General features: G+C 52.2%; 1 protein-coding gene across 2 annotated transcripts in view; it reads left to right on the top strand.

Moving 5' to 3' along the window:
• Positions 1-16145, top strand: part of CYFIP1 (cytoplasmic FMR1 interacting protein 1) — a 92037-nt gene that overhangs the window by 39337 nt on the left and 36555 nt on the right. Inside the window, exons 11-18 of one of the 2 annotated variants that reach the window (XM_045824945.1) lie at positions 852-969; positions 5293-5415; positions 7570-7695; positions 9203-9369; positions 11405-11552; positions 12342-12489; positions 14151-14307; positions 15416-15512. In XM_045824945.1, coding sequence (XP_045680901.1) covers positions 852-969; positions 5293-5415; positions 7570-7695; positions 9203-9369; positions 11405-11552; positions 12342-12489; positions 14151-14307; positions 15416-15512 — 1084 coding nt within the window. Of the gene's footprint in view, positions 1-851; positions 970-5292; positions 5416-7569; positions 7696-9202; positions 9370-11404; positions 11553-12341; positions 12490-12737; positions 12892-14150; positions 14308-15415; positions 15513-16145 lie in introns of both variants that reach the window. The other variant, XM_045824944.1, reaches the window with a different exon arrangement.

Genomic DNA, 16145 nt, shown 5'->3' with positions numbered 1-16145 from the left:
AAAAAGTGGTCACTGCATTTGTCTGCTTTGGGCAGAGGGGACCAGCTGGGTAAAAACAGCAAGCGCAGCATTAGGGACCAGCCCTCTGAGCCCCAAAGCCAAGCTTTCCTCCCAATACCTCCGGCAGTTTTAATTCTTAATGAACTCCTTCCCCACTAACTTGTGTCTGTTTGCTGCTGATAGTTGCAGAGTTACACTGACACCCTCTAACTTCCAGTAATGTCAGTATCAACTCTCCCACCAAGGATAGGTTCGTTTCCGAGTCTCTGGCTGACTTGCTGTCTGCTGTGGCTTCTTGTTTTCCGGTGTGAGTGATAAAGGAGTATCTGTCCCCACCAGCCCCACAGTGATGTGGCCATGCGTCCCTGCTAGGGTGGCTCAAAGTCCTAAATCCAGCAGCAGCTCTCAGCCTTTTAGAACATTTGTTACAGTTATTTTTGTTGTTGTTGATCATTCTTTTTCAATTACAGTTGACATTCCATCTGACTTTGTATCAGTTTCGGGTGTGCACCACAGTGGTTAGACAGTCATGAACTTTACGAGGTGTTTCCCCCAGTGCCCTTATTACAATATCACTGACTCTGCCACCTGTGCTGTAACTTACATCCCAGTAGGAAGTAGGCTGGTGATTAAGGAGAAATTGCGAGGACTTTTCAAACACAGAATTAGAAGGTTGGACAGAGACCCCGATTGGGGGCTATGGGGCCAGGCCAGCTCCTTCCTCCCTGAGGTTCTGCTGCCTCGCCAGCCTGCAAGGACCTGGGAACAGTAGTGGGCCATCCTGAGTGCGTCCTCGACCAGCGTGACCCAGCGCAGGCGTCCCTCCCGGTGACACGTTCTCCTCCCCGCAGGTGGACGTGCACGTCTTCCGGCAGCAGCCCTCAGTACAACATCTGCGAGCAGATGATCCAGATCCGGGACGACCACATGCGCTTCATCTCCGAGCTGGCGCGCTACAGCAACAGTGAGGTCGGAGCCTGCCCCCTGCACAGGGCCCTGCAGTCCCCTCTGCTCTCTGTCCCCAAACGCTGACTTTGGTTGCTTCGAGAAACAGAGATTAGTGCCAGATCTTCTACGGCACACATTACACTGGACAGGGTAGTGCAGTGAGCTTTATCTGCATCGTTTCTTTCAGAAAAGCATAATAGGGCCCCAGAAAAAGGACCAAAGAGAGATCATGAGTGAAGCAGCATTTCCTGGTCTAGCCCCCTGCTTGATGGGGCGGAGAGGGAAGATGTCTGGAGGCAGGGGGTGTGCAGGAGCCTCTGGGTCGGTGGAGGCTCATCCTGGGTATCCCCACCTGCCCCGTGTGGCTCCGAGCCTGTGGGGGGTGCAGGGGGCGGGTATGGCATGGAGAAGCCGAGGGGGTGCGGTGAGGTCAGTGGTGTGGGTGCTGTGAATCCTCAGGAGGGACCTAGAGACTTGGGGGCCACACACAGGTCTGACTTTCTTTTCAATCCTCACCAAAGGCTATGTTAACAATATGTTTACTGATTTGAGATATACAGAGAGAGAGAGACATCAGCATGAGGGAGAAACATCAGTTGGCTGCCTCCATGAATATACCCCAAATGGGGATCAAACCCACAACCTAGGTCTGTGCCCTGACCAAGAATTGAACCTGCAACCTTTTAGTGTACAAGACGACGCTCCAACCAATGGAGCCACCCGTCCAGGGCACCATTGGCAGCTTTAATTCCCGCTGAAGGGGCTCCTCCAGCTGCATCGGCCAAAGTACATTCAGTCTGGCCAAGCTGACCAGACAGGCTGAACTTAGTCACCAAAATGTGGAAACTGTGCTTGGCCATCTCTTCCTGGAGAGTGTTTAAGGTTTGTCTTGCAGTTCATTTGGTCCCTACGTTTCTCCCTCTGGGGATGAGACTTCATTGTCTGGCAAAGTCGCCTGCAGTGCTTTGCTTTGTGTGCATTAAGTGGGGCCTGTGGGACACTCACCTGGCCCGAGGCCCTGGCTGGTCACTTCTCAGTGGGGGCCTGTGTCGGATGGGGCCCAGTCTTCACGGTTCCAGTTACACCTGCAGGGTGTACCTTGGATGCAACCACCAGGGAGCTTTGAACCAACAAGGTTGATTACTCATAGTCTTTAGTGCGCCTGGCACACCTGTGGCCACCTAGCAAGGCCACAGGCAGAGGGAGGGCCAGGAGGGGGCAGTGGTGGCATAGGGTTTTGCAGGTTCGTTGTTTATCAGTGAATTTCCAACCTAAGAGCGGGGATCACCCTATTTTGCCATGTATAATGCACACTTTTTGTCCAAATTTTTGAGGGAAAAATAAGGATGCACATTATACACGAGTATAATGGTTACACACCAAGGATAAAAATGTTGTGTTTAATGTGCACAAACGTGGGTGTGCATTAATACACAGGAGTGCATTATACGCGGCAAAATACGTTCGTTGCCCTGGCCTGTGTGGCTCAGTGGGTTGAGCACCAGCCTGCTGACTGAAGGATTGTCAGTTCGATTCCCAGTCAGGGCACATGCCTGGGTTGCTGGCCAGGTCTTTGGTAGGGGGTGCTCGAGAGGCAGCCACACACTGATGTTTCTCTCCCTCTCTTTCTCTCTCCTTTACCCTCTCCCTAAAAATAAATAAATAAAACATTTATCAAGAAAAAGAGTGCGGAGCAGCATGTGCCGGAAAAGCAGGGCCGCGGAGGAGGTCCCTTACGTATGTTACGTAGATCAAGCAGTCTGTTCTCACAGGAAACAGAGCGCGGGGCGACCTGGTTCTCTGGCTGTATGGCCCCCGTGTGCTTATTCAGGCTGGGAGCCTTTGCACTGGCGCGCTGGCAGCTTGGTGTCAGGCGCTCACACCTGCATCCTCTGTGCAGCCGCGATGCCCATTTGCTACCGAGCCCTGTTCCCGGTGTTCTTGTGCTCTTGAGTTTTAGGGCTTGGGTTTTCCCCCCGGCCTTGTTTTATGTTGTGATATATAAACTGCGTGTGCGGCTCCACAGTCAGATATGTGGAAGGAGAGATATTCAGGGAAGTGTGCCTGCCCGTCCCCTCCCTGCCGCTCACCATTCTTAAATCTAAGTTTTCCTTATTTGATATAAGCAAGAACACGTGATGTGTGCGTTTTCTGTGATTCACTGAGCGGAAGCGAGCTGTGCACGTGCCTGTCTCAACCCTGAGCCAGTAGACACGGGGCCCTTGTGACGTCGCGAGAAAAGCATTTTGGAGACCACGCATGGGGGGCTGAAGTATAGTGGGAAGGTTTACTGAGGCAGGAGCAAACACGGAGGGCTGTCCACACGTGGTTGGTCTCTGTCCAGTGCGGAAGAAGCCCGGCCTTGTGTACATCAAGCACAGAAGAAAGGCCAGGGCCCAGGAATTCTGTGCCGTTGGTTCTGTCCATGTCAAAGCGTAGTCCAGTTCAGCCCTCGTCCCCGTCCTGCTACCGAAGCCTCTATTCCCGGCTGTGATTTGGGGGCGCCGCGTCACTGTACCCTGGCTCACACTGGGGGTCCGCGCTGGGAGCCCACGTGGCTGCTGCCCTGCTGGCTGCTAGGTCTGCATGTCTGCTATCCAGGGCGAAGGTGTGAACGAGGGCGGAGTGTTTCTTAGAGAGAGGGGGAGGGCGAGAGAGAGAAACGTGGGGGGCTTGCCTTTTTTAAGCTCTGGTTCTATTGTCTCAGGCTTGGGAAGGACCAGGAGCTCTTTCAAACTAACGATGCAACTTCCCAACCCTTGGCGCAAGCTTGCCTGGGATCCTCCCCTTAACCAATCCGTTTTCTTAGATTTTCTGGGGTTCGGTGTTCTTTATCCAATCCGATCCTTCTCCCAGGCTAGGCTCCGCCCCTTATACACGCCACCTTGCTCCTGCTGCACATGCCTCATAGTAAAAGGCCGTCCCTCTGCACCATCTCGACTTCTCCAGGGCCTCTGCCTGGGAGAGGAATTTCCTATTTATTGTTTTAACCGTCCCTCATTAACTCAGGGTATTGACTGGGGATGATCCTTCTTAGAGGAGTAGGTGCTGCCGGCACAGGATGCGGGCGGCCCTTGGGGAGTCTGTGGGTGCTGCAGCGCCCTAGCAAATGGGCTTCTTGTCTGGCTCAGCTCCCAGTTTATTATATCGAGTTGGCCAAAAAGTCCGCTTAGTTTTTTCCATAAAATAAAAGACACAGTTTTCATTGTCACCAATAACTTTCTTGATTTGGACATTTGGAGTATGTTGGCTCTCTCCCGCTATTGGCTGCTCGTAAGTAGCGGCACTGCAGGGGTGCCGCTAAGCATCTCCCAATGCCTGAGACAGCCCCAGGGCAAAGAATTGTTTGGCCGAAATGTCAACGTTACCAAGAAACTTTGTAACCACTTTTGACACGTTCAATCCGTCACAGCACCTTCTCCACACACTACAAAAATCCTTTTATGCGTTTCAATTGTGTTTCTACCTTTCTTGAGATAGTAAAGCATAGTACACTGAAAATGGGTTTTCTTCCCTCTTCAATACTAAAATGGCTGCACAAAAATTCACCAATTTTGATGTTTTTTTTTTTTAATGCACGCCGATAGGACAGCTGTCACAATCCAAGCTGACAAAATTGTTCCAAATGACCTTAGAGACACCCAAGCACTACTAGAGCCATCAGACAGAAGAAAACTACACGAACTTTTTGGCCAGCCCAATATGTAATGTCCAATTCCCTTTGCTCCCTTCCTTCATTAATATCCAGCTACCTACACTGACAGCATGGCCTGCCACATCTTGTGCTTGACGCTTCCAGAGAAAGGCCAGTATTCACTAGATCAAATTTTGCAGCAGGGGAGGAAGCTTCATTGGTCGAGAAGGCCCAGCTTGAGAAGGTGGGGGAACCGCTTCTCAACTCCGTTTTGAGAGCTCCAAGTCAGGCATCTTCTATAACGGGAAGGGAGGCTGGGTGAGGCAGAGGGGGCTGGAACTACAGCCATCCCGGCCCCAGAAAGGCTCCCAGGAAAAGCAGAATGTTTCTCAATCCGCTGCTGCTCTGAGTCATTACTTCCTGCCTATTTCCCCACATCTTCCCTGACTCGGGGGCTGCTCAGGGTTCTGGCAGAATCACGAGGTAATTAGCGTGGTAATTAGTGTGGCAGGAGCTGTTGGCCGGAGGCCTTCAGAGAGGAAGCGTTTCAATCTGTGCCATCTGCGCACGGACATGGCCACCGCCTTCTGCTGTGGGGAAGGCTTGTGTGCCCCGTCATTGCACGTTTTGGGGACAGTTTCTCCGAGAGAAACACAGGGCTGTTTTTTCCGGATATGGGCTGACTTCCTGACGCTCCTGTGGTACTCCAGGTTGTCACGGGTTCGGGCCGCCAGGAGGCTCAAAAGACGGATGCTGAGTACCGGAAGCTCTTCGACCTGGCTCTGCAGGGCCTGCAGCTGCTGTCGCAGTGGAGCGCACACGTGATGGAAGTGGTAGGCACCGGCTCGGGAGAGGGGACACTGACTGCAGGGCGCAGAGAAACAGCTCCCCTCCACCACCCTCAGTTGGTTACAAGTGTTTTTCTACCCAAACTCCTCAAGAAATTGATTAAATGATATTTTTGCTGCATTAACTTCGGCCTTCGGATCACGAACAAATTGGCTTTTTATTTTGGGCTCTAGAAATAAGGTTAGGTATCAGTTTAAATGGAAGATGACTCGACTTCCATTTCATTTATGTGTGTTAACAACTAAACGGCTGCATCTGTTAAAACAGTAATAGAATTAAATTTGTACCGTTATGATTTTGAATTCACATTTTTTTAAAAGATTTTGTTTATTTATTTTTAGAGAAAGGGAAAGGGAGAGAGAGGGAAACATCGATGTGTGGTTTCATCTCATGCGCCCCCTACTGGGGACCTAGCCAGCAACCCAGGCATGTGTCATGACTGGGAATCGAACCAGCAACCCTTGGGTTCACAGGCCGGCACTCAATCCACTGAGCCACACCAGCCAGGGAAAATTTGCATTTCTTTAAAGAGTATTTTCTCTGGAATTGCAGCCATCAGTTTCTTTTGTGTGGCCTTTGTCTAATAGTTTCTGGTGCCACATAAAGATTTGCATTCCTGTAAGTCATGGGTGATTTTTTTTGTTTATTTTCCTTAGACAAATTTTATATTGAATGAGGACATGATCATTTGAAAGGCAAATCCTTTTTCTAAATGGTGATGAGATGCTTAGAGTTTTAGATATTGCATACAAAATACCCAGGCCATTTTCCCTGATGTCTTTCTCATATCTCTGATATATTTCTTAAACCTGCACTCCCATGGCCAGACTGGTTTTATGGAGATAGTTTCTGTGTGTGTGTGTGTGTGTGTGTGTGTGTACGCACGTGTGATTGTCAGCTACAGCAAGTAGGAGAAGGCAGACCTTTTAGCACAGGGGTGTGAAACCATTTTCACTGAGCACCACAGCCTTATGATTGCCTTCAAAGGGCCCAATGTAATGTTAGGACCATATACATGTAACTGCTCCTTAACTAGGGGCAAGGAGCTTGGTGCCGCTGCTGGTAGAAACGAGGAGCTGGGCTGGATAAAATAAGACAGAGGGCTGGCTTTGGCCCGAGGGCCTTGTGTTTGCCACCCGTGTTTTAGTGGCTTTGACTGTGGCCAGCCCGTCAGAACCTTTAACAGCCAACAGCACCAGATGTTAGACCTCAGCTGGGCAACCTGGGTTCTTGAGTTTGAATGGGAGAGAATTCAGAGCCAAGGAACTCAGATACAAGAAAAAGATTATTTAGAAACTCACAGAGCTAGAAGAAAAGTGGTAGAGGTGAAGAAAGAAAGGCCCTTGGGGCTTGGGAGAAAGAAATGTCCAGAAAACGTGTCAGGGAAGGAATAGGGAAGGCGTGGCATGGGGGGTGCAGAGCGCATGCGCGCCCTGGAACCATTGTTTTAAGGGGTTTTCTCTGTTTTCCAACTGCAGGGATTGTAGGGGAAGCCTCAGGGGAGGATCCCTCTAGAACCTTCATCAGCATTCCAGGTGTATTTCCTCAGGGTTGGGTCCCCACTGATTGGTCGGTGCCAGGGCAGGGGGTCGTCAGTCATCTCAGCTGGTCTTGACATCAGCCGTGGCGTCCCCCGCCTGGCCTGGCCTCGCCTCGTGGCTTTTCTGGGCCTGAGGCTGAAACTCGGTGAGGCCTAAATGGCACCTCCAGGTTGACCAGAACTCTCTCTGTGTGCAGCAGACACGAGGCTTTGTTCCTGAGATTGTTGGACGCAGGTCAGAACCTCGTGGTCCCGAGGGCCGAATGCCGCAGGGAGTGGTCGCGCACGGGCTTGTGTGGGAGTCGGATGAGGCTGCTCTCCAGCCCCCTCGCTCCCCTCTCAGCGGGTCTCCCCGTGCCTAGCGACAGGGGGTCTAAAGCTACATGACCAGCGACGTCCTAGGGGAGGAAAGATGACCCTGGGGGTGAGGTCCCACCTTACAGTTGTCTTCGGCCCCGGGGCTCTCTGCCCTGGCGACCTGCCGTACCTGGCCTGTCGATGTTCCTCGGCTCCCGTCTGTCTGGCTGCCTCCCACGCAGCCAAACTGTTCAGCGTTTTGCAGTCAGCCGTGTGTCTCCCCTCTTCCCGCCCACCCCAGTATTCCTGGAAGCTCGTGCACCCCACGGACAAGTACTCCAACAAGGACTGTCCCGACAACGCCGAGGAGTACGAGCGCGCCACGCGCTACAACTACACCAGCGAGGAGAAGTTCGCCCTGGTGGAGGTGAGCTCGGTCTGCTCTCTCTCCCTCCTGGGACTCTGGCTGAACGCCGTCTCCCCTTTCCAAGGCAGAAGCAAAGACTCGAATAAAACTGCGTATTTCTTGTCACCGCTTCTGTGCGGGGCGGCCCTTGGCATCTGTCACAGTTGTCCAAACAATAAAACAGGCTGCGGGTTCCTGGTCTCTGCTGATAACTCCTCTGGGGCGGATCAGGCGCCTGGGAGCTGTGACACTGGGGACAGAAGCAGCCCGGGCATCTGAGCCGAGTCCCTTGCTCTGCTCTAATGCTGGGCAGCAGGCCCTTCATTTCACTGCCAGCTTCCTTTTATTGGTGGTTGTACTTTTCCTGCCCTTTTTAAGAACTCTTCCACCCTGGTTGGTATGGCTCAGTGGACTGAATGCTGGCTTGGGAACTTAAAGGCTGCAGGTTCGATTCCCAGTCAGGGCACATGCCTGAGTTGCAGGCCAGGTCCCCAGTTGGGGGAACATGAGAGACAACCTATTCAATGCTTTTTTTCCCCTCTGTTTATCCCCTCTCTCTAAAAATAAATAAATGAATAAATAAATAAAATAAGGAAATAAAATAAAGGAAAAATAAATAAAACCTTTAACAAAAGCAAATCTTTCTGTCTGTAAGAGCTCCTCAGATATTCTTGTCCTTTGTATTTCCATGTAAATATTAGAATCTCTTCATAGATTTTTTAAAAAGATTTTATTTATTTATTTTTAGAGAGGGAAAGGGAGAGAAAGAGGGAGAGAAACATCCATATGTGGTTGCCTCTCCCATGCCCCTACTGGGGACCTTGCCTGCAACCCAGGCATGTGCCCTGACTGGGAATTGAACTGGCGACCCTTTGGTTTGCAGGCCAGCACTCAATCCACTGAGCCACATCAGCCAGGGCTATTTCCCTCTACTTTTGGGAGGTTTATTTAATTTTTCTTTTTATAAATTTGTATTAATATTAGCCCTAGCTGGGTGGTTCAGTTGGTTGGAGCATCATCCTGTACACCAAAAGTTTGCAGGTTCGATGCCCGGTTGGGGGATATACAGGAGGCAGCCCACCAGTGTTTTTCATGTCAATGCTTCTCTCTCTCTCTTCCCCTTCCCTTCCTTTCTTCTTTGTCTAAAATCAGTAAACATATCCTCAGCAGAGGATTAAAGAAAATTTAGTGAATATTAGATTATTGCTATTTTCAGGCTTTTTTTCGTTTTCTAATGTATGCCTCTAAATCTCAAAATTGACCTTTCAGCGACCTTTCTCTGAACCCCATAAGTTCTTATGCATTGCACTTTCCTTCAGATTGGGGTGAAATTTGAATTCAACCTGGATTTGAGTTGGAGAATTTGCTTTCTTTAGAAATTTCTCTTCTATTTAAGAAAACAATACCGATTCACCAGACAAATCTGAGCAGGCGCGCAGGCAGCTGCGTTTGAGGCAGCCGTTTGGGCTGGGGGCAGGGGGCGGGGCCACCTTCCGTCACGCCCCCACGAGCGGTGTGTCTCCCACAGGTGATCGCCATGATCAAGGGCCTGCAGGTGCTGATGGGCAGGATGGAGAGCGTGTTCAACCACGCCATCCGGCACACCGTCTACGCCGCCTTGCAGGACTTCGCCCAGGTCACGCTCCGTGAGCCGCTCCGGCAGGCCATCAAGAAGAAGAAGAACGTCATTCAGAGGTCAGCACCGCCCCCCCCCGGCCCCCCAACACCCCCCCGCGCTCCGAGTCTCAGACGGGAGTATCCGTGTGGGTTTCAACCGCTAGGTATCGGCATTTTCATAACCGTGGGCTTGGCTTAAAAGCCCGGTTAGTGTTTTCCATAAAATAAAAGACACATTTTTCATGTTTACCAATAACTTGATTGATTTGGATATTTTGAGTATGCTGGCTATCTCATGCTGCGTGGTAGAACATTGACTATTCTTGATTTAATTGCTATCACCTTCAACTGGTATATCTGACCTGCGGAGCATCGTCCAGTGAGACATCTCCAGCACAAAACTTCACAGACCACTTTCGACATGTTTGATCAATCACAGCACCTTCTCCAAATACTGCAAAATATTTTTTTTGCCTTTCAGTTGCATTTTTACCTATCTTGAAATAATAAGGCATAATGCTGAATATGTTGTATATTTTCTTCCATCTTCAGTATCACTATATTCCAGAAAAAAACAAACGAACTTTTTGGCCAACACAATATGTTCAGCATGTTTAATTCCATCCTCCAGGCACCATTTGGTAAATTCCATCTAAGTGTAAGGCAGGGGTCCAATTATTACTCTGAACAACCTACAGTAAATCAATGGCACCGTGTCCACGCAATGTCCACACAGTCTGCAGACCCAGGGACCATGGTGTGTGCATCTCAGGGCCGGGGATGGGTGTCTCAGAATCTGTCTGAGGACTCTGCTGGCTGGGCCTGTGGGGACACGCAGCCCAACATCCCATCTGCCATCTCGGTGTGACACTTTCAATATTTTTGCTTCTATCCCCTTTGGCCTGTCCTACAAACTGGTCAGAAACTACAGAACATTGCTGAGAGCCTATGGTAGTCCTGAGCTAGTTTTGCCATGGCCATATTTATTTATTTTTAGAGAAAGAGGAAGGGAGGGAGAAAGAGAGGAGAGGGAGAGAAACATCAATGTGTGGTTGCCTCTCATACGCCCCATAGTGGGGACCTGGCTGGCAACCCAGGCATGTGTCCCCAACTGGGAATCGAACCTGCAACCCTTTGGTTTGCAGCCTGGTGCTCACTCCACTGAGCCACACCACACCACACCACGCCTCTGCTCTGGACTAAAGTTGTCTTTTAGAGATACCTTTGTCAGAGGTGGCTCACAGGGTTCTCAAGTGTATTGATTTCATTGCGTTGCTTCATAGTTGGCGTATTAGTCCCCTGGTGTGGTGTGGGGTTTAACGTTAATAAAGTGCTCCTGCATTCCAAAATGGGACGCTCATGACATGGCAATGTGCAGGGTGGTCCGGGTAACTGGAATAACTCTCTTGTCACCTGGCACCCTCCCTGTGAGGTGATCGGGGGGGTGTGTTGGTGCGTCTGCTGTGAGTGAGGCGCCCGTGGCATATCTGCTGTGGAGCCCTGGCGGGGGCAGGACACATGCGCCACATGAGTTCCTGTTAGGAAACGGCATTCAGCTGCTGGGAGGTCGTGAGTCAGCTCCTGGAGTGGGTGTGTGTGAGCTGTGGTCCTGCCACCCTAGGCATGACTCAGTGTTCAGAAAATAAAACTTCACTTCTGAGCTAACGGATGCAAATTGCAACCCTGTCAGATCTTCTGGGGCTAGTGGTGTCCCCAAGAGGACAACCTGGTTTTTTTTTCAAGGTTTTATTTATTTTTACAGAGAGAGAAAGGGAGAGAGAAAGAGAGGGAGAGAAGCATCAATGTGTGGTTGCCTCTCTCGCGCCCCCTACTGGGGACCTGGCCCAAAAACCCAGGCCTGTGCCCTGACTAAGAATGGAATCTGGGACCTTTTGGTTCGCAAGCTGGCACACAGCTCAGTGAGCTACACCAGCCAGGGTGGAACAACTTATTTTTTAAATTTCCTGGTGAACTGGTCCAGCACTTTGTCTCCCCTCCCCGCCCTGCTCTCCCTGCTCCCGCGGGAGTTTCTGTGTGACAGCCGTGTCAGGTGGGGAGAGGCTGAGACCATCAGTGTCCCAATGATGTCAGCGCCGTACGCCCTGCTCTCTAGTGTCCTGCAGGCCATCAGGAAGACCGTGTGTGACTGGGAGACAGGCCATGAGCCCTTCAACGACCCGGCCCTCCGGGGCGAGAAGGACCCCAAAAGTGGCTTCGACATTAAAGTGCCCCGGCGCGCCGTGGGACCCTCCAGCACACAGGTTCTTGTCCCCCTGTGCCCGTGCCTGTCCCTTCCCCTCCTCCCTCTAAGTGGGCCAACCCTGAGCTGGGCGGTCGGGCAGCGAGGCTGGGAGTGAAATGCTGTCACCTGCACCTACCCCAGGCAGATTGAGTACTGCCCGTGTCCTGTCTGCCCCTCTGTTCCCGACCCACATGAGCCTGGGACATCGGCTGGGGCGCCCCGGGGCTGTCGGGTTCAGTCATTTGCACGCTGAACTTATTTGGCTGTCTTAACTCCCATGTCCAGAGTGTGGATGACGGCCTGTCTGCATTGACACTGTGTTTCTGGGGCGGGGGGGGGGGGTGTTTCCGTGCATGGTTACAATGTTACACTGAGGCAGGAAAGACCCTTCTTCAATATCAAACTTGTCAGAATTCTGAATTGTCGCTTCCGTGTGTCCCCAGACGTAGTCAGTGCTGCTGTTCTCTGTTCCTCCTGCTCAGGGCCCTGCACCCCCACCCCCCACAACCTCGGCAGCTTTTTCTGACTCACACCTGACTGTACGCCCTTCTGCTTTACTCCTCCTGTCTGGGGCCTTGGCCCTTCTTGTCACCTCTCTGTTGGGGCTGTCATGGTCTCTCCTGCCAGTCACTCCGAGAATCACCAGCGAAGCATGGCGCTGGCAGCTGTGAAACGCGCAGGCTCCGGGAGGAAGGCCGGTCCGTGCCCGGCCGTGGTGCGCCCTGCGTCCCGTGTGCGTGTCCCCGCTCCGCGTGTCGTGTGACTAACGCCTCTCTCCCGCCTCTCCCCCGTGTCTGTCCGTGTCTAGCTGTACCTGGTGCGCACCATGGCGGAGTCCTTGAGCTCTGCTGAGCTGCTGCGGCAGCTCAAGTCTCTGGGCATGGAAAGGCTGTTGCATGTGGTTAACGAGTTTCTGAGGCAGTCCTACACCTATCCGCCTCTTTTAACCTTCGGTGGTAAGACATTGTTTGTTTATCTTGTCGATCTCCATGCACGGAGGCGGACGGCTCCGCCGCAGGTCCTTCCTCCCAGGCAGCAGCCACGTGGCCACATAGGTGGGCGCCCAGACCCCCTTAGAGGAGCCGGCGGGGCGGCCCGGCCCGGCCCAGATCAGGAACAGCTCTGCTGTGGGCGATGGCAGGTCGGCGCGACTAATGTACCATGTGTATTTTCTCCCCCTCGAATGTTTCCTTGGATAACGCAGCTTTACATGGTGAGAACCATGCTAGAGTCCCTCATTGCGGACAAAAGTGGTTCCAAGAAAACTTTGAGAAGTAGCCTTGAGGGGCCCACGATTTTGGACATAGAAAAATTTCATCGCGAGTCCTTCTTCTACACTCACTTGATAAATTTCAGTGGTAAGAGACGCTGCGGCCCCGCGCCCGGCCCGGCATGTTCTAACACCGCTAACACCGTCGAGAACGCTTCCGCCTGCCTGACCGTCCCCGCTGTGGTCCCCTCACATCCCCGTGGTGACGTGTGCCCTGACCCTCGTGGCGTCCCCTCACCTGTCGCTGTGAACTCATGGCCAGCCAGGGGCTCCCTCTGAGCGGCGTGGCTGCAGGAGCGTGCGGGCCGTGGGGCCATCACTGGCCCTGCCCCCTGACCACAAAGTCCTAGGAACCAACTGCCCAGGGTGCAAAAACGGGCAAAAATGATCTGTCACCTGGTTCAGGACCAAGACAGTGACAAATCACAGACACAGACTCTTCGTGCAGTGAGGCATGCGATGTGGCGGGTTACCCAACTCCGGCCGCTGGCTCAGGGTGATGCTTGGCACCTTGACCAGGGTGCCAGGCGGGTGCCCTTTGTCACCGTGGAGTTGTCCACGTTGAGCCCTGTGTCATGGCCGAATGCTCAGAGAGGGAGGCCCCTGTCTCGGCTGGGGCGCTGCAGGTTTGCAGTTCATAGTAGCTTTTTGTTTTTCACTTCATCACAGGACAGAGGTTTGTTTTTTAATCCTCATCCTAATATGAGTATTAATTTGAGAGGGAGGGAGAGAGAAAGACAAACATCGATTGGTTGCCTCTCACATGCCCCAACTGGCGACTGAACCCACAACCCATGTATATGCCCTGACTGGGAATCGAACCCATGACCTTTCAGTCATAAGGACAATGCTCCAACCAGTTGAGTCTCCTAGCCAGGGCACAGGACAGAAACTGAAAAGAATAAACGTCTCTATGTTGCATAAGATAAACCTGCATTGAGTGTGCATGTAATGCTGCATCTTAATCCCAAGTGAAATAAACTAAATCTGGTTTATTTTTCCTTTTCAAAAGGACTGATTTTTTTCTCCCAGTCCCCCGGCGGGCTCTCAGGGGTGACAAGGTCCATTTGTGGGCACAGGTGTCCGTGCTGGGCCCTCGGTGGCCGGACGCTGACTTTGCCTATGTCCGGGTGAGAGTGAGCACAGTCCAGGGTGGCTTCACCCAGGGTGGCCCGTCCGTAGTGTGAGGCGCCCCGGGACCCCATCGCGCACGCCCTCCCCTGCATGGCTCGGGGCTGACTGCGCAGGCGCCGGGGCCCGGCACGGCCCACATCCTGCCTGTCTCTCGTCTGCCGGGTGTATTGCGTGTGGCGAAGACCGACACGCCGCTGTCTTGTGTCCCCCAAGAAACGCTGCAGCAGTGCTGCGACCTGTCCCAGCTGTGGTTCCGCGAGTTCTTCCTGGAGCTGACCATGGGCCGGAGGATGCAGTTCCCCATCGAGATGTCCATGCCCTGGATCCTGACGGACCACATCCTGGAGACCAAGGAGGCGTCCATGATGGAGTGCGTGTCCGCGGGGGCCCGGGTCTTTGGTGGCCTTTGGGAACTAGAAGGCAGAGGGGGGGGCCTCACTGTGCTCAGCACCTCATTGGATGTCGTCATTCTTGGTTGAGGCTTCAGAGGTTAATACAGGTCATGGGTGTCGTGGGTTTTGAGTCAAGTCAGGAATCGCAGTCAGGAGTGCTGACCACCGAGTCCAGGCCGGTGAGGCTGGGGACTCAGCCGGAGACAGGGACAGGAGATGGGCCCCGGCCTCTCAGCAGGCACAGCCTCCAGCCAGGTGAGTCAGGGAGAGGAAGGGTTGATGGAACAGCTTTGTTTTGAGGTCAGGGCTCAGGGCCAGGGCAGGGGGCAGAGACATTCAAACTAGGAAATCTGTGAATAGAAAATGGGGCTGTCTTGTCTGGTAGGGACCCGGGTGGGCTGACCCAGGCACCTTGGCCTGTGGTGTGCCTTGGGGTCGCACCTTTGGGGTTGGGCTCAGCTCTGCTGCTCACACGCACCCCCCACCCCCACTCCCGCGCTAAATGGGCAGCCTCTCACCTTCCAAGGGACCTTACTTCTGCAAACCCCTGGCCGCTGCCCTTTGTCCAGACATGAGGCTTCCTGCCACACTGCGCATGCTCGTGGTCACCCATGGGAGCCAGGGCCTGCGTTTTTCTTTTCAAGGCGGGCAGTTCACTCTTTTTATCATTACTATTACTATTGTTATTACTATTATTATTTCTTTCATTTCTTTTTGTTACAGCATTTCTGCTTAATGTAGAGCATGCAGAAAATAAGCTGGCAGCGTTTGATGCCAACGCTGATGTTTGAAACATTGTACACAATATCTGTTAGGAATAGTTCACTCTTAAAACTAAGAAAATTACTAGGTTTTGTGGTTATTAAAAAAATACTGCAGCTTGTGGTAAAACACTTGGGAACAGGTTAAGGCGGGAGGTGCAACAGCTCCCGCCGTCTAGCTCAGGGCAGCTGGCCTGCGCGGTGGGCGGGGCCCCGCAGGAGCCGGTGCGTCGTGACTGCCCCTCCTCCCACGACCTGTGAGAGTGGAGCAGTGGTGGTTCTGGGCGGGGGTGACAGGGAATCTCTGACCAGGAGCCCTCCGCAGGTACGTGCTGTACTCGCTGGACCTGTACAACGACAGCGCCCACTACGCCCTCACCAAGTTCAACAAGCAGTTTCTTTACGACGAAATCGAGGCGGAGGTGAGAGCCCAGGCGCCTTAAACAAGCTTTCTTTAATTTTCTTGTTCTGAGCATCGAGGAAGCAAACTTTCCAACACAGTGAGGTTTGAACAGTAGAAGGAGCTTTTGAAATTGATAACTGGGGTGAATCCTTCTGTCTGCGCTTTTCTCTGTGTATCTACTCACGTGAAAATTGGTCTTACAATAAAATATACTGTATTTTGCCGTGTATAATGTGCACCTTTTTGCCCAAACTTTTGAGGGAAAAATAAGGATGCATATTATAATGATTATATACTGCGGGTATAATCATGGGTATAATCCAGTGTATAATGTGCACAACAATGTGGGTGGCATGCTCAGCAACGTACAGTAATCTGAGCTCTGGCCAGGTGGGTCAGTAGGTTGCAGCATCGGCCCATACACCAAAAGGTGGCAGGTTCGATCCCTGGTCACTGCATATGGAGGCCACCAATTAATGTTTCTTTCTCACATCGATGTGTATGTGTGTCTCTCTGTCTTCTGTCTCTAAAATCAATAAACTGTTGTCAAGATTAAACAAACAATATAAGCTGCTGGGTGATGAGCTTTTACACTGGACAGCCCACCCATGTGTGATGACACTGTGAACAGACAAGCTGCTTCCGGGTCTTG

Source organism: Phyllostomus hastatus, unplaced genomic scaffold (genome assembly GCF_019186645.2).
Source record: "Phyllostomus hastatus isolate PE091 unplaced genomic scaffold, TTU_PhHast_1.1 phas_scaffold_555, whole genome shotgun sequence".
NCBI lineage: Eukaryota > Metazoa > Chordata > Mammalia > Chiroptera > Phyllostomidae > Phyllostomus > Phyllostomus hastatus.
This window is presented reverse-complemented; position numbering and strand designations above follow the sequence as displayed.